This window comes from Ruditapes philippinarum, unplaced genomic scaffold, assembly GCF_026571515.1.
Source record: "Ruditapes philippinarum isolate M1 unplaced genomic scaffold, ASM2657151v2 ctg661_1_1_1_1, whole genome shotgun sequence".
NCBI lineage: Eukaryota > Metazoa > Mollusca > Bivalvia > Venerida > Veneridae > Ruditapes > Ruditapes philippinarum.
This window is the reverse complement of record NW_026861494.1, coordinates 317,346-340,566: the sequence shown is the minus strand read 5'-3', so window position 1 is coordinate 340,566 and position 23,221 is coordinate 317,346. Positions and strand designations below refer to the sequence as shown.

Sequence of the window (23,221 nt, the reverse complement as noted above, 5' to 3'; positions counted from 1 at the left end):
GCATATCAAGCGTCTTTTCATATGTCATATTGCAAAACTTACACATTATATTTTTTCATTTAAAAATAATATCGAATCTTAGGATAAACTTATACAAGATGATATAATTTATTATATAAATATTTATACTACCATAAAAAAGGAGAAATCGGGCGTCGACTGTGTGAATTCCATCGTCATAGGTAATAAATGATTATGTAACTTGCAAGAACTTCGTTAATTTTCTTTGAAATACACACAATACTATCTTTAACGAAATAAAAGTAGCAAGTATCAATGTATGCTTATCGGATATTTTCTATTTTTATGTTACTTTTTAACATCGGTAAAGTGTTAGCGAATCTAAGAAATTAGAAAGGTTGCATTTGAAGTTTTACAAACGTATTCAGGTTTTTTACAGGTTTATAGCCTAGTAAGATTCTTATTATATGGGTTGTTTACAGGACTTTACGGTAGAAAATAGCATTCTATGATTCCCATTATATAGATTGTTAACAGGGTTATACGGGAAAATATATCCTTCTATAACTTATTCATCTTATTCTTGCTATATTTTGTCTGCACATTCCTTTGGCAACCTATGCAATAAAATAAATAATGTTATTTTCCGCACAATTTGCATTATTAGCTGTAGAAAATTAAATATTCACATCAAACCTTTTAGTAAAAACTTTAAAGAATATATAACTCGACTGGACTGTCATGCGAGGATGCTTTCCAGCTAGTACGGTCCGGGACGGTCAGTTGTTAACTAAGGTGTCGCTGGTGTCAGGAATAATGAATGGAGGTCAATTCCAGCTGAAAATACTACTAAGTACGCCATAGTCAGTGTTGGTGCAAAATAAATAGCCCGTGAACAGTAATTACTGATTACCCCTGTTAAATAAATCAAACCTAACGACTCAATCATTTACCATATACCGTTCATTTATCGGAGTATCACCGTAAAGATTTTGTAAAAGTTTTCCATTATTTATATAGATACATTTAAAAATGATATTTTCTATTACTTAATAACTTGATAGTTTGGCGAATAAACAGAGCGATTCAGTGCATTAAAGTCGCATCGTAATGACTTATTGTTTAACAAACAGATGCATGTATATGTTTATACTTTATAAACCAATTTTCTTTGCATAATTTTTTATATTATATCCTACACACATCACATTAAGACAGTTTGTTATTTTGATTTAAGTTTAAAACGACACCTTTTTCACCGTTTCTATAGAGGAGATTTATTAAAATGAAGTAGATTTATGTAAAACTTCGCATAAAAGGTCACACATTTCACGCTATGTGAACCTAACAAGGTCACTAAAGTTTCATTAAGGCTAACTACAAGTACTAATTTATACTACACAAGGTTTAGATCTGTGCCTACATAACCCAGCATATACAAACATGGAAATATTGTTAGTTATTTCGTTTATAATACTCATATCTTTCGGTATAGAGTGGCTACTTCGAAAACTAAGAGTAAGTAAGTTTGAGCAGCGATATGTGTTGGTGACCGGGTGTGATACCGGGTTCGGGAATATGCTGGCTAAGAGATTAGATGTGATGCGGTTTCGTGTATTCGCTGGATGCTATACGAATAGTGCTGTTACTCAGCTGACGGAAGAATGTTCCGAAAACCTGACAGCGATACAAGTTGATGTCTCAAGTGCGACAAGTATTGACAAAATGGTTGAAACGATCAAAAACAAATTACCTACAGATAAAGGCAAGTTTAAATTTTGAGAATTTTGCACTATGAGCTGTTTACACGTCCGGCTGGTGTACATATGTATGGTTCAAAAATAAATTTCTATGTCATATTTGTTTTTGTATTTAATTTTCAGTGATCTACTTGGTTTATACAGTCATATTTATTCCCAAAATAATATATAGTGTACTTACAAATAAACAACAAACAGAATAGTTTTACATGCGAACGAAAGACCGACCTTACATAATTCTTCTAAATAGATCTACTTGGGTTTGCATACACATTAACTTGTATTCGCATACCTTTAAATTGGTTTAAAGTAAACGATACAGGTGATACGTATAGGAAAAAGATAAATATGTAAAGCATGGCCTCATCATCAATTCTATCGGTAGACCATTTAATTAAACTTGATATAAATAAAGCCTTCTAAATAGATTATTGAATAGTTAAAACAATTATGTGGGATATTTTTTGGGTACAAAATAAATCAATAAGTTTATTGATAGTATACGTACATGTACATTTAGATTTTTTAAAGTCTTCAAAAACTTATAAGTATAAGTTCATTTCAAACAGATTCTGTTTATAAAACATTTCAGGTCTTTGGGCCGTTGTGAACAATGCCGGGGTTACTGGGACTGCGGGACAATGCACTTGGCAGACTAAAGAAGATTTTGAAAATGTTTTGTCTGTCAATTTCTATGGCGTTGCTTTGGTAACGAACGCTTTAACACCGCTTATAATTAAAGAAAAAGGACGGATTATAAATACCTCCAGTATGATGGGGCGTATTGCATTTGGTCAAGTAACTTATGTTGTGTCGAAATATTGTGTTGAAGCATATTCGGACGTCCTCAGGTAAATTGTCCAAACTAAATTAATTTAGATTGTGTAAAGATATATTATGCTCAAATTTAAAATCTGAAACACATTGTGTACTGATAAATGCTATACAGTCTTTTTCTGTATGCAAAATAAACATCTGATGAGTACTGAATGAGAAGATACGTTACGTTCTTGACTAAACACACTATAAATTATTACATTTTGTATACAAAGTGTCATTAAACATGTAGATTTTCTTTTTTAATACAGAACTACATTAACTTGCCAAGTAATATGAAAGGCATTTCCAAAAAATGGTTTGAGTATTTTCCTTTTCAAATTAAATTTATCCAGTAAGATTTTACTGCAAGAAAACTAATTAATTACCTAAAGATATCATCGTGTGTCTTTAATAGATTGTACTTTATATGAACAGAAAAATATTGATATTGTTAATTGGTGATTAAGTGCAATATCAATGACTGCCATGTTTTAAAAAGCAGTTTTATCTCAATTTTAGAGTAATTATTTCTCTTTTATTTACAGAAGGGAATTATATAGAACTGGAGTGAAAGTATGTATAGTTGAACCCGGCGCCTTCAAAACAGGAATAATCGACCCAAAGGGTCAGCAAAAAAGACTTGAAGACAAAGTGAAAAACTTGCCTGAAGAAATCAAAAAGACACTCCGGGATGATTACATTAACCAATGTAAATTGAAACTTTAAAAAAGATGCTTTTAATGATTATGCTTTTTCCTGCCTTTTTTGTTTTAGCGATAGTTTAAACCATGTTTTTTACGTAGGATATGATAATACAATATCTTGTAGTAAATATATCTGCTATTTAACCCGAGGATCTTAATTGGGTTCGAGTCCTACTCGGGTAAAGATCATGTTAACTCGTATGAGAGCAACACTGTTTAGTTCCAGGATATGGAGTCAAATGTGAATAATTTAAGTTGCAAATAACGTGCTAAACAGTCGATAATTGATAATTAATATGTTTAAACTAAAATTATTTCTAATACCCTAATAACAATAATTGCTCTTAAATGATTTCTTGATCCTTGAAGAAAAAAGATTGGATAACATTACTTGTCCATTTAAATTTGTTGGAAGAAATAATAAATCGCTACTTCACTAAGGTATAATTAGTCTTATGTTTAAATGCATTTCCCTTTTCCAAAATGATTAATTGTGTTATCCTGCCTCATATCACATTTTACATTCAGGTATGACCAATTTCATCAAAGCTACATCCAAAGCCTCGGTTAATGTGAATGAGGTGGTGGAAGCCTATGAGCACGCACTTACTGCCAAGTATCCTAAGAAAAGGTAGGAAAGGTTTAGTATCATGACCATCAATATAAGTAATAAAAGTCATTACAGTGTCTCTAGATGCTTGCAGAAAAAATCATGATCACAAATTACAAAAAGAAATCACTTTTTCGCCAATTATTACATTTTCTATTTATTATCAGAGAGATGAATCAGATATTTAAAGTTCCTTTCATTGAACGAACAGGACGAGATTATAGCATATAATCATTCAAGCCCCTTGTCCGGTAAATACCAGTATACGGTATTTAGTGAGGTGATCCAACGTTTTTTTAGTCTCCCTAAATATGTGTTATCATTCCCTTCATACTCATTTTCTCATGATCTATGCGAGGATGACACATGCTGACTGTTTTATATTTATTGTTACAAACAGGACGTGTATATTAGTTTGTAATTAAAGCTGACCGATGGAAACAATCCAATCGTTAAATTTATACATACTTGAATATATTATAGTGTACTTATTTCAATTGTAGAGTAACGTTATTTAAATTAATTAACTAGTTACTATTTCAGTATAATTATAAAATGAGGAAAACACATCATAAACCCATTAAGGCGCCTAAGATATTTGAAAAAAGCACGCTTTAATAAGAAAAAGAAAAGAAAAGACAATTTCATCTCTATGTATTAGAAATTTTGGAGATATTAGGAATAAGCATTACAATGTTAAATGTAAAGAGATATTGTGGAATTATTCATAATTTTGTATTTGTAGATACTTGGTTGGCAACGATGCAAAGTACATGATGAGGTTGCTATGGACGCTACCTGAATGCATAAGTGACTACCTTATTGACAAAATGATTGGACGAAAAATGAATAAGAAATAAGCATTTTTAGTCTGAATTTCGATTTTGTCAGCACCGTTCAAAGATTTTATATGTACGAACGTATGACATAAATATACCGGAAACATCTAATAACAAAGGGACATGCGCAGTAGAAACGTTGCTGGGATGTCTAAGTAGGACTTAAATATATTTATGGCATGTAATTGCTACAGTTTGAATACAAGAGAACATAAATCTTTAGTTTTAAATGGAAATGTCGCTGGTGATATCTTGTACTAGAATTTGTGGAATTTCAGATGCAAAATGAAAAGACGAGCTGTTGAATCTATTAAATAAAAACTTATTTTTGTTAGCCATTGCACCAAAATTCAATAATGAAATTTCCTGTATCATCATGAAGTGATATAAATTTTACATTATTTGAGGTGGAAACGTAAACGTTTTAGCCTAATGTGACTTCACATTGTGTTATTTCGATCTATCATCATGGTCAATATTTTTTTGCAATATAATTACTGTATAAATTTTACTCACCAGGGGCGTGTAATCTTCATAGACTTAAAAAACGTACTGTTCTAGTTCTCTCCCCTGGCCGATCTGCTCTCGCATATTAAAAATGTTTAATTCAATTAAAATATTGGTTCGATAGTTAAAAAAACCACATGTCTCTCAGGGTCATAGCGCATATTTGCAACCCGAGAACTGAAATAACACCCGAGGCTTTTTTTATTATTTTTTAATGAATGTGGCATTGCGATTATATTAAATAGAAATTAAGTGATAGGAAGTTTTATACGGGCTGTATATATTTTTGTATTACTAACTTAATTTTATATTTACTACTTTACATACTGTAAAGTTACAAGAACAGAACAAAATCAATTAGATTACCAATATTTATTACTATATACATGCAAATGTACACTCAAAATAAAACGTTAAAACAAAATTAATGCAAATGGGTTGGCCAACAGAAAAAATCGCATTGGATGGAGTTTTATATTGTTCATAACAATATAACTTTAGCAATATATACATGTACGGTCAAAATCTTTATTTAAATGGAAACATGTAGATTACTAGTTTGTACATTTATACGGTAAATATCATATGAATATAAATATGTAAATTTTATGTTGCTCTGGCTTTTATTGTGTAAACCAAATCATATTGCTACCATTAAAATTTTAATTAAACATTCCATCTTTTGTTGTTGTTTTTTGGCAATTTTATCTTGCGTCTATGATAGGAGATAGCTTCGTTGGTGAGCTTCTAATAATGGACTCATTACAATTCCAGTTATAAAGATTTCTGGTATTTCTGAACTTAGTTGTGTTGTTCATATTTTCTTGAATTAAATTCAACCGGTAACTAACATTAAGGAACAATAGTTTTTGTTTTTCAAACACAGGCATGTTTACACTACTGGCATATTTCTATCCATTGCCTTCTTTGAATTACATTCAAACCAAGAACTTTAAAAAATAGTCTTAAACGAAATGTGTTAAAGTTTTCATAAACATGTATACATAAAAAGCCTCAAAACTGTATAAAAAACAACAAAACTTTGCATGATCTTAGAATATGCGATAATTTCAATAAATAAACGTGCATGCATAACTAAATATGAAACGCATCTTTTTACGCAATAAGAAAATTTGTGAATGCTTTTAAAGCTGCATGCCTCCAGATAAGCAAAAATTATCCAAGAAAATCAATATTGAGAAAAATTTACTAAGATTATAGTTAGGGTAATTCAAGATTCAAGTTATAATTTTTATGGTACGTGCGAATAAAGACTTTTGCAGTATTTATCATCATACTGTTACTGCGTGATTAACGCTTTTGGGCTTACTCTGTCCCCCTAACGTGTAAAAAATACTCTTTTGTTCACCTCACAATATTTTACTTTTAAATACATTTTGGAAACTTTCACGAAAACATAAACCTGAGGGCGTGCTGCCTTAAAAAATATTCGTGTTTCTTAAGCAATATCTCACAAAGAGTTTATGAACAATATATTTAGCTTCTTGCCAAATGGTTCTCATTGGACAACACTGTCTGTCAACTTTAATAAGATGCCATCTTTGGCCATATACATTCATACATTTATCGTCATAATACAATGCCATCTATTGTCATATACTGTCATTTATTGTCATATATTGTCATTTATTGTCATATACTTCATCTATTGCCATACAATACCATTTATTGTCATATACTGTCATTTATTGCCATATACTTCATCTATTGCCATACAATGCCATTTATTTCATATAAAAATAAATGTAATTTATCGTCATATAATGTAATTTTGCCATATACTTCATTCATTATTATATGATGTCATTTATTGTGATATATTGTTATCATTTCCATATATTGTCATTAATTGCCATAAATACGACTTACAGTCTGAGGAAAATTATATCGTGCGCCTTATCGGTATCTATTTCACTAACAGCTTTATATCCCTGCCTTGCCATGTATGCAATCAATGAAGACTTTCCACCTGACCATTTATTGAATTCAATTGACATCGTCCTAATGTCCACTTTGTCCCACGGTATACTATCAAGAACACCTTTCTCTGTCCCTTCAACATCTAGGCTAAAGTAATCTACTCTTGTCTGATTTAGAGCCAAAAGAATTGAATATAAAGGAAAACACTGAACTTGGATGAAACGACCTGCGTCCCCTTTTTCTTTGTAAGATTTCGAGTAATTTCCATCCAACATTTTACTCCACCAAGAGTCTTCTAAAAACGCCACCTTTAACGATAATAAAATACTATATGAAAGGAAATGCAAATATGTAATATAAAGTGTCTTACGAAAAGCAATAAAGGTCATAAATTCAAACCTTTAGAAACATTTCATGCATCATTTTTGATATTTACGTCGAGCATGATGTAACAGTTTAACAGTTTAACATTTACGTTTTACAAATTCTAAAAATAAAATATAGATGCGTGTTATTAACGTGGTAATACAAACGACAGATTCAATCTCTTCTAGCCATGAAGTTTGTTTTGCACGCGTAATATTTTGTAACAAAGCTACAACATCTTGATCTGTCTATACCCTTCCCTTTAAAACATGCCTTTTAATCATATTTAATTGCATTATACAATATGACTTATACGCAAATCACTTGATAAATATTCCTTATTAAAACATGTATTTACAAAGTAATGATGACAAGAATAGTATCTTACCACAAGAATAAATAGATCAGACACGTTTTTGATATTTAAAAAAGGTTTCTCACAAAGGTAACGGATTGCTTAACTTGACAAATGTCTAACAAAAGTATTAATTTTCTTTTGACATGCCTGGACTATTTTAAATGTAAATTACTTATACAGAATAGTTAAAATAGAGAGAAAAAAAGAATTCCAAAAGAAAGCCCAACACGACAAAATTGAAAATGTTGCACGCTAAGTTTGATTGAGCTTGGTCATGGACGGTACTGGTAAGTGCAAGTTACCGTCCACGCACCCTAGCACCGGCTTAATCAGTAACATTTAACATGAACTGGTAAAATTTGGAATTTTGAAACATCCGCAGATGTGTTTAATATGGCGGTTATCATGGAACAATGAAAAGCGGCATATGGTCCCCAAGTAAAAAAATGCGTGTGCCCTAAACGAGAATGGGCGAAACTAAATAAAATGGAATTTTGAAAGGGGATCAGAGGTTGTGAAGCCTGCATAACACAAATATGACTTCCAAAGACAAATTTAAAAAGCAGGCCACATATTCTAAGCCATGCATTTCATCAATAAATAGTAATTATCACACATATGAATTTTTTTTTCTTTTCAAACGAATTATTCCTATGCTCTGTCAAAATCGAATAATTAAAAAAGATTACCCATATTTTTAACGCCTGTAAATGTAACATGTTGAGAATGAATAAAAACAAAAACATTACCATAGCTGGATATGGTTTTATGTTCAGACAAGCATTCAGTGTATACGATTTTCTGTTCTTTTTCTTCAGCATCTTGTAGACGATTGGGTTTGCTTCAATCAGAATACCATCCCAATTACGATAACGTTCTAGAAATAACGAATTCGATAGCTTTTCCCCTGAGTTAGCTCCACATTCGACAAAAAATCCGTCTTCCTTGAAAATATGTAATAGCTGTATACTATAATTTCCATATGTAATGTTAATATGCTATATCGGCCACGGTAACTTTGCGATGTTGCCATTAAAATATTTGACTTGACTTGACTTCACCTATAACCCTTCAAATCGTTATAAAACTACATGTATTTCTCTTTGTCTGAATTATTTGACTCTAGAAATTATGCTTGAATGTAAATGAAAAAAAAATGAAAATATGCCCTATAAGACCTTTAATGATGACGGTTTCAATTCATTGTTATTGAATGTTACTTGATTGTGTTGCCTTATTCATGTATGCCTAAGACATTTAAAGATACGTAAAATTAAATTGAATTTATGAGTCCTTCCCTTTTTTGTTTTAGAAAACTACATGTTTTAATTGTATCCCTACCTTTTGATTCAGCAATTTATCAATAACTGCCGTTTGGCCTTTTGACTGATCCATTTTATCTGGTTCATCAAAATTGTACGGTCGAGTTGAAGGATTTTCAATATAATAATTCCTTATCAATGCAATTAGTTTCAAATCATCGTCTTGTACTTTAGCATCATTGAGACTTTCCATTGCCTTCCTGTAGTCAAAATGTTTATCCTTTGCTAAATACTGAGGAGGCAAAGTATATTCCATTGACCTCTGTGTTCGTTGTGAAAACAGCAATTGCCTCAAACTTGAAGATCCGAGCATATAAATCACTATGGCACATATGACAATGGTTACAACTCGTGTGGAAAAATTGTTTTTCATTATTCTGAATGTATAAACGTATAAGGTCATTTCAAGAACAAATTTCCATGTAGACTAAGAAAGCTTTTGCTATTCTGAAAATATTTTAAATGTCGCTTCTTAATATATGTTTAAACCTTACTTTTCTGACGTAGCTTCATAGAGAAAATAACCTTTCATTCTTGCATGTCATTTGTTTCATAATGGTGTAAAACCACCTGGTGTATTGAACATACCGCGTTAATGGCCTTGTGTTTTACCATTTACCAACTGTTTAATGTTTGTATTTGTTTCTGCATTTAATTCCTCTAAATTATATTGTTCTCGTATTTTTTGTTATTTTCAGAAATGAAATGATTTCCACGTTTTACCTTTTCAAGCTTAAAAGCTGAAAAGATTGTTGATGGTATTAAATTATTAATGTAACCCATGCGCTAAATGAAATGTACTTAAAAACAAGACTTTGGGTTTTCTTCTAATCTGACTTTATTCACACATCATGTCTGTCACAAATAATGACATTGTAACATGGAAAGATGCACGTGCACGTGACCCAAAAATACATTATATCAACTAATTACTATGCAAATAAGATATTGAATTACAAATATATATTTAAATAGACAGCATATTAACAACATCATCAGAATAGAATTAACACGACGTATTCTTTGAGTTGCTAAGTGCCTAAATACCTATTAAATAGTTAGTAACCCGGATAACCTTTTAATTTCCTGTACACAAAATATGCAATATTGCAAACATGTTTACAATATCTCCGAAAGCAAAGCAACGAATGTAATACTCATTTCCACAGAAGCCCATAGGATACAACTAATTAAAAGCAAATGTACCAAAATACTTTACCAATACAAAGATGGATAAAATTTAATTTTATATCGCAATTAGTATGAAAATATATGAAAAGCATAACTGGCACTGAAAAACCCGCGAAAATACACGTGCCTGAATTTATATTAGCTAATCAAAACACAGTATGTCATCCATAAAATTCAAAATTCATGACAATTGCTAAATCTTTCTTTGTATGCGTTTTCCCCGACCTTACTCGAAAACGGGATGTCTGGCCTTGGCTGGTCCTTCATATGATAAACTTCTTTTTACAAATTATCATTTATCTTATGCTTCCTACAAGTCACAAACAGATATGTTGGCCGCTTTCGTCTTCCTGTCGTAAAACTTCTTTCGTTTCATTTTAGACATGTCCAAATGTTTTTAACTATATTCTATGTTCTTCTTACTCTAGTCCTCATGTCACTGATGTAATTCTTTGCCTCCTTGCTGCCTATTTCTTTTTTCTGTGACCTTTTTTCAGCTGTTGAATCTATTGATAGTTTGGATCATCTTGTAAGAAACATGAGGAAAAACGGTGAAATTTCAAAGCCTTTATGTGGAATACAATTAAAAGCATAAACTCAACGATTGACGTATTTCTTACAATCTTTTGATATGAGTCTAAATGTGTTTCCAAATTTCACAATGTTTATGTACTGCTTAAGCCGGTGCTAGCAAGCGTGGAAAGGCTCAATCAAACCGAGCCTGCAACATTTTTAATTTTGTTGTTTTGGACGTTCTGTAGAGATTCTTATTGTATCTATTCTAGCATTCCGAGCATGCCCAATAGCGTTCTGTTAAATCGCTCTGTGTCTGTATTGCGTTGGATTTTCTTGATGTGCATGGTTTTGCAAAGTTCTCGGATATGTTCACTTTCAAAGTTTGCCACTTGGTAAGAATGAAGGCAAATCCAATTTATCGGTGGGGTGACAGTTTTTCTTTCAGATTATCTAAGACTTCAGTCTATTTCAATTCCAACATCGGTGGCTTTTGTCTCTACTTGATCGATGTAGGGTCAATAATTCTGACAAAGTTCTTCACTTGCTAAAGTTACGAATATTTTTTTCGATAATATCAAGCAAGGCAAGAAAAGATCGTTGTCTATCAGATGTTGTCATTAAATAGAGTCGAACGGTTGATGACGAAACTCAAATTTGAAGGCATTCAAACTTAAATACGATACATCTTTAAAAGAAAAGCATTTTTAAAGGTATTGTTTGGAATATTTAATGACAAAAATAATGTTGACGTTCGCGAATCGTTTCTTAGAATGATTTTTATCATGCGAAAACGTAAGGTTTTGTAACTTTTTAAAATTATGCCGCATCTCATCGGAAAGTGTGGTTATTTTCAATCACAATTCACGTAAAATAAAGCTTGCACAGGGTCAGAAATTTGTTAGCAGGCTCATTTAGATGTTGACTATGAATCAATTAATTGATTTACTCAAACACAGTTGGGATATGTTAAAAATATATTAATACTTACCGTCCGTCAACTATGATTTTATACCGACATGTAATACTAGTACGACTGTCATCGCGTTGAACCGTTGTCTACCTATTTGATTGTACGTTGTGGTAACAATTGTAAATATTAATCACTTGTGTAGTCGCTTTACACCAGAATTGCACCAAAAATAAATATTGCTTCTAATCTGTATGAACAATTCTTTAAATCTGAACCAACGTACTTTTACGTCTAATTTTCTCACTTTGATAACGGCATAAACGGCTTTCCATAGTTCAGAATGCGCATAATCTAGTAAACTGTGACAAAGATAGCAGAAATGTTTATCACTGTTACTCAAAAATATTTATGTATAAATACTAATATCAAAACACACATGTAAATACATATTCACGACTAGATGAACTAGCCTCGCAAACGTAAGTTTATTAAGACAACTTGAGAAATTAACTAAGTGTATCTTCACGTTAGAGTTTCTGAAAACTTAAACCTCTTCCTATTTGCACTTAATCTGCAACCGCAACCAAAACGCACTCTAAAGATGACCGATCACCCCATAAAATGGTTGCAGATAAATGCACCAAACAATATATACATTTACGAAAGTTTTGGATACACATTCAGACTGAAATAAACATGTTTAGGCTAGTTTAACTAGTTTATATGTTGTTTGTATGAGTGTATGTTTTGTCATTCTATAGCAAAATATGCCTCATCTTGTGTTTTATAGCTGGTTGCCTCATCAAACATATTTATCAAGAATTATTAAGTGTACATATATGCCAGTGTACGTATGCCTAACATTAACTTGAAGGGCTCTTTAATATCATCTTCTGTAAAAATTAATTACCTAAGTGTTAATTGCATTCTAAAAAAAGCTCTTGAAGAATATAAGTCTTAAAAGTACTGTTGTTTTACTGAGGTACTTTGGTACTAGGTGTAAGAAAATTAATTTAGGTAACCCATCCGCTACATTTAGTTTAACTCCGATGTATCCTAAATACGCCAAACTGTTTTCATCTGCGCATTCTAAATTGAGTATATCCTCTAAAGGTTTGAAATTTCTGATGCAAGAATTTTAATTTAATATAAACGCAAATTCCTTATCAAGTAATGCTGCGGCTGGAGTAAATTCTATGTTGATTTTCACTTCGTTGTTTTCATCTACTAAAATCGGATCTTTATACCTACCTGTGTCATAATTCGGTCATGTAATAGAGGTACTTTCACTTTTGGGCAATACATCGACTGTGGCATTTCTCAATACACTTGAAACATGTGATTTATTTTAATAATGTTGGACAATCTCTCCTCTACTTAAATACCCTGGTTTTCTGCATATATAGCATTGCTTGGATTTCTAATTCGGATCTATGATCCTTTAAATATACTCCATTACCTCTACCAACATATACTTGCGCCCAATTGCATCCACGTATCATTACCCCTTCCTCTTTCTCTGTGATAACCTTGGCTATACATCAAGTAAGAAATTTCATGACTATGACCACTATATAAGCATCAAAGTAAAATGTGGACGAGGGAGAGACATGTATACCCTCTGAAAATTTGGCTATTCTATTTTTATATATGCATAACAAAAATACTAAACAACAAACAGCTTTTGGTATCAATCATTAGACTTTAGTGAAAATCATGCAAACTTTTGACTCTTGATGCGGAAAATAAGTAGAACATCAAATCCTCCTTGGAAGATGAATCAACCCTTGTCAAAACTTTGTGGCTTCCTCCGATAAATAATGAATAGTGTAGTATATCAGCACGGATATCTATAGTTAATAGTTGATGATGTCAGGAGTTTTGAACTTTTTCTCTCCTAACGGATAAAGTATTGCAGGGATAAATGATCGAGGATGTTTAAGAAACAATCTAAACTCTTGAAATGAATATTTGCTAAATAAATCTCCATTTTAGGTAATCGAGCTATTGCTGTAGATGCGCACTAATAATATTGGCTTTCTGATAGAGTCTTCACTTTACGTATTTACACAAATGAAGGTTGTACAGATTATCTTATATCAAACAAAAGTTGAATGAATATATATATATATCAAAACATACAAACACATGGATGCGCAAGAAATATTCTTATTATTTTAAACTCAAAAATTTCTAAGCACGCATTAAAAATATTCTCTATTCATTTGGCAGAATATAATTATATAAACGATATATTATTAATAGACATCAAACGACTTAAAGTGTGTAAAGCTGAAACTGCTATTATTAGAATTTCAATACTCGTTCGATCAGCCCGTCTGGTATAATGAGCAATAAGAGCCCATTATGTTTTACGGTGATGTTAGTTTATATTGCCATTATCAACTAATGAAATATTAATGTGCATACTTCTAGCGTTTTGAAATAAACATTGTACCTGGTGACATATTTTGCCATGTTTATGCGTAAGCATCAAAGAGGACTCGCTCAAGCATCACACGACTATTATATTTCTCTCCTGTGGGGATGTGTTTAGTAACCAGGCTAGAAAGCTTCATTTTATAAAATTAAGATATAAAGTAGGTGACGGTAATGGGTCACAGCGGTCAGTGAAGCGCTCATTAAACGAATTGAATCTGTTTGATATCTTAATACAAACACTTACATTTTCTAAATAAACAATAACGGTAATGTACATGCTTCTGTAGCATCTAATTTATTATCAAATAAGACACAATCAGCCTTTTTTTTGGCTTCTAATTTAAGGAAGGAATCAATGTATATGAAAACTGTGCCATCTTTGTAGTTGTGTTATTGCTATTATTGTAATGAAGTATAATGAATAAAAATAATTGCTGATTGAGGTATTTTTGTGGTATTTTTGTGTTGCTTTTTTAACATTTTTGTTTATTTCTTTTCGTGTATTTTTGCATTTCATTTTTCTTCTCAGAATTTAATTTAAGTGGGGATAAGGGACGTTTGTAGATATTTGCTCTTCGTTCGTCGGACGCTTTTATGTTTAATAAATTTGATTCGTGCATCTTTTTAAATGCTGCGTCAGTTTTATGAACAATTTCCGTCTTGTTGGGTAGCTTGCGTATTCAAATTCTATCTTAAATGTATTTAATCTTTCATGAAAATTACATCAGCAGCTGCTCCTGTTTTGATTTCAGTGATATATTTATATCCTTTGTTACCCATGTATGCAATCAATGCAGATTTTCCACCTGGCCATTTATTGTATTCAATTGAAATTGTCTTAATGTCTATTTTGTCCCACGGTATGCTGTTAAGAACACCTTCCTCTGCTCCTTCAACGTCTAGACTGAAGTAATCTACTCTGGTTTGATTCATCGCTAAGAGAATTGAATACAAAGGAAAACATTGCACCTGGACAAAACGGCCTTTACCTCCAATTCCACGATAAGATTTTGAATAGTTTCCCTCGACTATTTTACCCCACCAGGAGTCTTCAATAAAGGTTACCTAAAATAAATAATTCGATAATTATATAAGTTATCACTGATCTTATATACTAGGTACTTCAGAATTTTGTCTCAGTAACCTTCGTAAATGAAAATCACATTATTTTTAAACCCTTTAGTCCAGCCTTTTATTTTTACCAATTCATTGCCAAGTGAATAAGTGGATAACATTTGTTAGTTTTTCTTTGGGAAACAGAAAATGGTGATAATATAAAGGAAAATATTATTACCAATGATGGATATGGTCTGGTGTTCAAACAAGCGTTCAATGTAAAAGACTTTCTGTTCTTTTTCTGTAGTTCACTGTAGACGGTTGGATTTGCCTCTATCAAAATACCATTCCAATTACGGTGCCGCTCTAGAAACAAGGAGTTTGATAAACTTTCCCCTTCGTTAGCACCACAATCAACAAAAAATCCATTTTCCTGAAAATATTGTTTTCATTATTTTATTTTCCTTCTCAAATGCAAGTTAACATTGCACCTGCTTTTTTATATTTTTCTTTCATGGGCATAAAATACATATTTAATAGAGAAAAATCAACATTTTATTGTGTAAGCATTCGTATTATCTCTATCAAAATTGTCAACATTGTTTATTAACCTCAATACGGAAAGTGTTCAAGTTAATAGCTGTACAGGTTGATTATTAATATAGGTTTTCTTTAAAGATCTTCAGAGTTCTTGTTGTGTTATTTTACAAATCACGCATAATATTTTTAAAGAATGACCGCTTTTAAAACCAAATAATACTGTATAGACAATAGTTATTTGTGGTCTAACCAGAGGTCCTTTGAATTTATAAATGAGCATAATTGTAATCGCGAGTTTCAAATACATTTTGTTAAATGTACAAGACGATAAAACTAAATGATTATACGGAAGAACACTGTCAGTCTTACAAGTAAGAAATAACTACAGCATATAAATACATTGGTAAAAAGATAAACGATTTGACCAGGCTTGAAAGGTACCGATGGAGAATCGATATACATGTACTTCTCTTTATAATAATTTATAATAAAAAGGATGCCGATTCCGTTAACAGATGGTGAAACAAAGGATATTATTTGGTAGCTTTAAATTACTTTTTAAAATGGGTAAGGAACAGACATAAAAACTATGCTATACTCTACCTTCTTATTCAGTAATTTATCAATAATTGCCGTTTGACCCTCAGATGGATCCAAAACTTTAGGTTTCTTCAAGTTGTAGGGAAGTGTTGAAGGATGTGTAATAAAATTTTTGAGTTGTTCTTAATGTTCGGCTTTAGTACGTCTTTTGATAAATACATATACACATAATAAAACACAAAGAAACAAACAAAAATGTACACAAATTGTTTTGACAAACAAGTTTTCATCATCACTTCAATTATTTAAAAATCCATTCTGCAAAACCTTCACTGAGAATGAAATTGAAATTCCTTGAAAAAAATGAAAACTGTCAAAATTGTCAAATTGCTACTAACCAATTGTCGTTTTGTATGATACCAAAAAAGGAAACAAGGGTATCATGAATTGTCATATTCATCTTTACAATAGTTGCATTAAGAAGAACGTCCATTTCAAAGTTGCAAAGATTATATTGTCTTGTTTTTCTCCTTCTACTATATGGAAACTGACATATTTAAATAAGAAGATCACATTCACAACAATAATATCAACCTATTAATCCTTTCACACATGTTTTATTTCATTTACCTTACAAAGTATTTTAATATAAACTTTTGTAAACACTTTTAAAAAGTGCGAAAGCGAAATACTTTCAGGACTTACTTTGTAAATTATTGATCCATCATGAATATAACAGTATCTTCTATTGATTTTTATATTTTACTACAGCAGGTGAATTACATAGAATATGCTTGATTGCTTAAAGGAACATCAGCCATAGATGTGAATTTGTTTTTTTTATATTTCAAAGCTTTTAATTTTGGGTGTCCTGTTTTTGTTTGATTTGTTTGTTGTTGTTTTTTTGTTTGTTGTTTTTCTTTTATTTCTCAATATATTCTCATAGCCTAAATTTTCTTAACTGTATTTTGCTTTTTAGCATTAAATACAGTTACAGTGGTTTAACATTTTGTATTGAAGTGAAAATACTATTTTTCTTTTCATTTCTTTTTTACTTTTAAAATTTCGAATTCACCACAACTGTAAAACCGATGCATATAATGAAATTCCTTTCATTTTACAGCTGAAATATGATTTAGGAACGGCAGGTATAAACCCCATTGATGATATTTACTTTTAAAATAAACTTTAAAAATGCCTTTTGTTAGCATTAAGAATAAATCACGCTCATCTTTGGATTAACTATCCTACCATTGAAAAAATAATTTTGAAAAGAAAAATATAAGTGGTGAATCTATTTAACTTATATTTACTTTAAACCTTTGTTGTATTTAAACAACAAGAACAGTAAAAATCATTTAATTGCAAAGCTAAAGTATATTTTATTACATTAGGTTAAAAAAAATTAATTTATTTTTATATATACATATATATATTTTTTTTAAATATTTTTCAAATGTCAGTCGTTATGTCGTTTAGTATATGAGATAGTCGGTATATCACATTGTTTCCGCTAAATGATTAGAGATCCCTTTCACCCAAAGCCTACAATTTTCAAAGGTTTCCGTTCAATAACTAAAAAACCTTTAAACCCAAAGTCTGCAAATTGTATATAATTATCACCATCTTTCAGTTAAGACCAATTGTAAGGTCACAGTGACCTTGTATATGAAAATTGTTTCCTTTCAATAACCATGGAACCATTTAACCCACAGCCTTCAAACGTCATAGGATGATCACTCTTAATTAGTTGAAGAATCATGTTGTCTTTCTGGCTCGGATTTTCGAAGGTTAAGATCACATTCAATAACTAGAAAACTATTTAACCCATAGACTTCAAACTTTATAGAATGATCACTTTATCACCGTCATTAAATGGGATGCCTCGTTTGCGTTTGGGCGCCGATATGTGAAAGTGAAGGTAACAGTGGCCTCAATCGAGTATACATTTCCTACTTAATAACTTTAACTCATAGTATTACAGCTTCATCACCACCATCGTTGAGCAAAGACCCTAACTGTTCTTGCGCACCAATGCGTTAAGATCAAGGTCACAGTGACCTTGTCTAGTCGATAACTAGAGAACAAAGTGACCGATAGCCTTAGTATGATAATCCTCATCGATTCTAAAAGCCCTTTTGTTTTTCACACAGGAGCATGTCAAGGTCACATTGATCTTGACGGTAAAATTTTTACTGTAACTTAAGTACGAACATCAATATCAATCCCCTTAAACCTTTTATCGTCTCCTTAACTAAGAAGAAACAACCAAACTTAATTATCATTTCATAAATTCATATTTAATTGCGGAAAGCACTTGGGTCGCTATACTGAAAATTTAAAAAAACGGGTTAAATTGCCGCACACTACTGACTGCTTGTAATATTGGCGGAACAAAACGATGATTCATATCTGTATTAAAATAACCACAGTATGGCATTATATATCACAAACCTAATGAACGAGACACAGAAAGCCTTTCTTCTAAATGATCCGTCTTTAGCTCTTTCGCTAACCCAACGCTCATGGCGTTTAAACATTCTGTCTTTTACACCGTTATTTGCAGCCGCCGAAGCGCCACCAGACCTCAAAGAATGCAAACAATATTGTGATAAATTACTAACATGCGGTGCAAAAGCCGCTTTAAACTGATCTCTTAATGTAGTATAAGCCTTCCTAATGGTATAACCTTTAGCAGTACTACTTATATTACAAAATAAGTGATCATTGTTCTGAAAATTTCTCTATATTCATCGGTTTTACTTCCTTCAACAAAGATAGCTGAATATGTCTCTTCAAATATCAAATCAGATATCTTTATATTCAGTAATTCAGAACTGCGCATAAAACCTGCGAACGCTAACAAAGATGCACAAATTAGTCTTTGATTTTTTAAAATTGCCAAACTCAAACAGCCTGTTGTACATAGCTAGTAAAATGTCTACTGTCATGGGTAGCTTTTTGTTGGTAGGTTTTGCTAAGATTCTTTTGGCTGCTTCAAGAACATTAATTACGGTCTTAGAATCAGTCGGAGACCTCAAACCAAAAATATCATGAAACCATTTTAAGGCATAAAATGCTGTTATAATTGGACTCGGAGTATTTGCAGTCTGAATTAAAGATGTAAGATATGTTGCTACAGTCAAAGTTTTAGCGGGAAAAATGTCCCCACTCAGCAGCCATTTACACACGCCCCACTTTTTCCAACGAAAAAATGCATGTTCATACTTTTTGCACGTGTTGTCTGCTCGTGATATTTGTAAAACGTCGGGGAGTAGGTCCACCTTGTCCGCCAAAAACATCTGGTAGCTGTTCGATCTCTTCTATATGGTTCTGTAAGAAAAGATGTATAAAACAAAGATTTAATTATCATGTCTGTATAGAACATTATATAGAGACAATAATATATGTTTCTAAAATAACATAACTTACGGAATAATTAGTCTATGAGAACAACAACAAACTAGAGTATACAAATTCGTTACAATCTACTATTATTGTTTCATTAAATAGAGAGATAATAAGACACTTAAACATTTATAAATTGTTACGGCAAAGCCGCCATTATAACTTGTTCGCGGCAAAGCCGCCATTATAACTTGTTCACGGCAAAGCTGCCATTATAAATTGTTCCTGGCAAAACTGCATTTATAACTTGTTCATGGCAAAGCTGCCTTTCTAACTTGTTCACGGCAAATACTGCCTTTAAAACTTATTCACGACAAAGCTGCCTTCATAACTTTGCAAGGTAAAGCTACCTATAATTTAATCAACGAAAAACTGTCTTTATTAAATAAAGTTACAAGATATTTACAACAAAGATACGTTACATAAATTTGTCATGTGCAATCCAAGGGAGACAAATGATCATTAATACAAGTCATATGACGCGCATCACTGATCTCCCTTGTGCCTAAAATTAAGATTTAAAGCGAGCATTCTAAACTTCAGATCTGCATTACCAAATAGACCTTTTCCATTACTACATGCCGTATAATACAACCTATTAGTTGGCAGATCAAACCAGTCTGATACATTTGAAATAAAATTTCCATTTGGACACAAATCGGGCCAGAAAATCGCCGATGGCCAACATGGAACTACAAGTACACCTACTGCTTGATCAGCGCTCATTTTTCTAATAACTTTTCCTATAAGCGAGATCGGGGGTACAAACAATCCAAATTCAATTCCCCAGTTTTCTGTAAAAGCATCTACACCCGAGGATGAAGGACTCCAGAACCTTGAATAGAACTTGACCAATTTGGCATTGTGTTCTGAGGCAAACCAGTCTACTGACAAATGGCAAAAACGGTTTTCAATCATAGACAGAAGTTCATTTGAAATCCCCCAGTCGTCGTAGTCGACAACTTTTGATAAATAATCGGCTCTTTCGTTAAACGATCTGGGAATCCATTCCATGAATAATTGTATGGACTTTGACATACAAATCTTGAAAATTTGTATTGCTATGCTTTGTAACTCCTTATTCATGGACCCTTTCCTGACTATTGATGTAACCCCTTGATAATCACTGAACCACTTGATACTTTGATTAGAAATAATATGAGTTAATGAACAAATAACCCGATAAACCGCGGTCAGTTCTTTCCACGTGGAGGATTAGCTACTCTCACCAATTGACCATAAACCATGGGCAACTCCGTTAACCGTACTAACCTCGTAACCTGCGAACCCAGAATTACTTGCATCTGAGTAAACAACTTTTGAGCATCTGACAGTATCAAATAAGTGCTTGCGATTTAAGTGTTCTAAATTCTTTTTTTTTCCAGAAATGTAACTGATCTAAGCTGTCGTCTGAAAGATGGATAAAACATTCCCATGACCTAGCATTCAAGATATCTATGCTAAGCGAACGGGTCATGATTTGACCTATGACGATAGACATAAAAATTAGCTGCCCTATCAAACTTGCCACTTTTGTAACAGGTACTGTCCTGTGCACTTTGTGAGCATTCAGAATACAGTGTATTGCGAAAAACGCCTTTTGTATTTTCTGTTCAGGAATATACAGAACGCCTTCTGTGGAATTTAACAGAACACCTAAAAATTGTATGATCTGAACTGGAACCCAGCCAGATTTGTCCACGTTTAGAATGAACCAAGATAAAAGTAAATCACCTTTATTTGAACGCCTAATTGCTCTGTTTTACTGAAATCTTGGCCACACCCAAAACCATCATCAAGAAACATCAATAATGACTTTCCTTCATCTCTCAATTTTTTGACTAGGGGCCTAGTAACCTTAGTAAAAATATAGCAAGCGCTGCTCAAACCAAATGGGAGTACAAGAAACTTGTAATAAGAAATCTTATTACCTTTATCAACCCATGAAAATCCCAAAAATTCGGTATGTGGCGGATATATCTCAATGAAATGGTACGCACTAGTGATGTCGAATTTTATCATGTGACAATCTTTCTTTAAGAAATATAATGCTATTCTTAAATCCTCAAATTTGACCGACTGTTTCCAAATATGCTTGTTGACTGCTCTAAAATCTAAAATCAATCGTTTCTTACTAGAATTTTCAGACACTGTTAATGGCCGTGTGGCGGCTGTAGAAAGTCTCCCCGTACATTTAATCAATGATGTTATATTTTCGATCCTTGAAGATCGTTCAGCACGGCATTATTGTTGTGCTTGTGGTATTTTTAGTTTCAACTTTTCGGCATTTTCTAGTTGGGTGGTTCCAATATTCCTACTTGAATAATGTTGAATCACCCTTAGGATATGTTGTCTGCTTTTTAAATTTGTCTTTTGACGTCTTATCTGTGATACGCAGGCTTCATAACCTCTGATCCCCTTTCAAAATTCCATTTTATTTAGTTCCGCCCATTGTTTTCTCGTTTAGGGCACACGCTTTTTATTACTTGGGGACCATACGCCGCTTTTCATGGAATGGCACGGAAGTGTCGCATTGAAGGTTCCATGATAACCGCCGTATGAACACATCTGCGGATGTTTCTAATTTCAATATTTTACTATTTCATGTTTAAATGTTGAATTCTGCTTAAGCCGGTGCTAGGGGGCGTGGACGGTAACTTGCACTTTCCAGTACCGTCCATGAACAGGCTCAATCAAACCGAGCCTGCAACATTTTCAATTTTGCCGTGTTGGGCTTTCTTTAGGGATTCTGTATTTATCTATTTGACAATAAACGGTGGAACTGAACAATTTTTTATAAGAGAACGATCTAATAAATCTTGAATTGCCTCGGAAACGAACTGAATTTCGTTTGCAGCAGACCTGTTATTTTTCAAAAATGTCTCAGGTGGCAAAGAATAAAAAGGAATCTTATAACCGTTTTCTATCACATCGAGTATATACTGATTAGTACCAATTGAACGCCAAAAAATCAATATGCTGCCTTAAACGGCCCCTAACAATAATTTTCTTTTGGCCTTGTTCATACTCAAAATAGTCACTGGTAAATCTTTGATAATCAAAACTATACTCATCTTTCAAAGAGTCAATGTTCTTTAGCTCATTTGCTTGTCGTTTGCTTTTTCCACTGGGTTCTACCGCCTGTATTTGGACAGTCCCGCCGGAAGTGGCCGAGGTTTCCACATGCGTAGGATGGCCATGATGCTGTACCGTAGGTCGCGCCTGAAACGCCGCCTTTTCCTGCCCCGTAGAATCCACGAAAGGACTGCATTCTCGGAAACGTATGTTGCTGCCCTGATTGAAATGAAAGTGCAGGTGCTTCCCATGTTTTGCCGTGATAGTAGCCAGATGTGCCAGGATGATTATCGTAAAAAATTCTGGAAACAAAGTGATCCCTCGGAAGCATTAATCACAACAAAATAACATAAGAA

General features: G+C 32.5%; 2 protein-coding genes across 2 annotated transcripts; one reads left to right on the top strand and one right to left on the bottom strand.

The window, feature by feature from the left end:
• The first annotated feature begins 1,343 nt into the window (after window positions 1-1,343).
• LOC132715842 (17-beta-hydroxysteroid dehydrogenase type 6-like) lies at window positions 1,344-5,809 on the top strand. Its single transcript, XM_060698923.1, has 5 exons — window positions 1,344-1,726; window positions 2,314-2,572; window positions 3,086-3,249; window positions 3,773-3,875; window positions 4,600-5,809. Exons 1-5 carry the CDS (start codon window positions 1,405-1,407, stop codon window positions 4,712-4,714), a joined length of 963 nt encoding a protein of 320 aa, XP_060554906.1. The 5' UTR covers window positions 1,344-1,404; the 3' UTR covers window positions 4,715-5,809.
• Window positions 5,810-6,926: 1,117 nt separating this feature from the next.
• On the bottom strand, window positions 6,927-9,483 carry LOC132715846 (protein Star-like). Its single transcript, XM_060698926.1, has 3 exons — window positions 9,207-9,483; window positions 8,615-8,809; window positions 6,927-7,449 (listed from the first exon to the last, which is right to left on the bottom strand). Exons 1-3 carry the CDS (start codon window positions 9,441-9,443, stop codon window positions 7,087-7,089), a joined length of 795 nt encoding a protein of 264 aa, XP_060554909.1. The 5' UTR covers window positions 9,444-9,483; the 3' UTR covers window positions 6,927-7,086.
• Between the last annotated feature and the right edge of the window lie 13,738 nt (window positions 9,484-23,221).

Coding starts and splice junctions, on each gene's coding strand:
- LOC132715846 (XM_060698926.1), bottom strand. CDS start 9,443: ATGGAATATACTTTGCCTCCTCAGTATTTAGCAAAGGATAAACATTTT. Junction 8,810..9,206: donor ATAAATTGCTGAATCAAAAG/GTAGGGATACAA, acceptor CATATTTTCAAG/GAAGACGGATTTTTTGTCGA. Junction 7,450..8,614: donor TAAAACCATATCCAGCTATG/GTAATGTTTTTG, acceptor TTATCGTTAAAG/GTGGCGTTTTTAGAAGACTC.
- LOC132715842 (XM_060698923.1), top strand. CDS start 1,405: ATGGAAATATTGTTAGTTATTTCGTTTATAATACTCATATCTTTCGGT. Junction 1,727..2,313: donor CAAATTACCTACAGATAAAG/GCAAGTTTAAAT, acceptor AAAACATTTCAG/GTCTTTGGGCCGTTGTGAAC. Junction 3,250..3,772: donor GGATGATTACATTAACCAAT/GTAAATTGAAAC, acceptor TTTTACATTCAG/GTATGACCAATTTCATCAAA.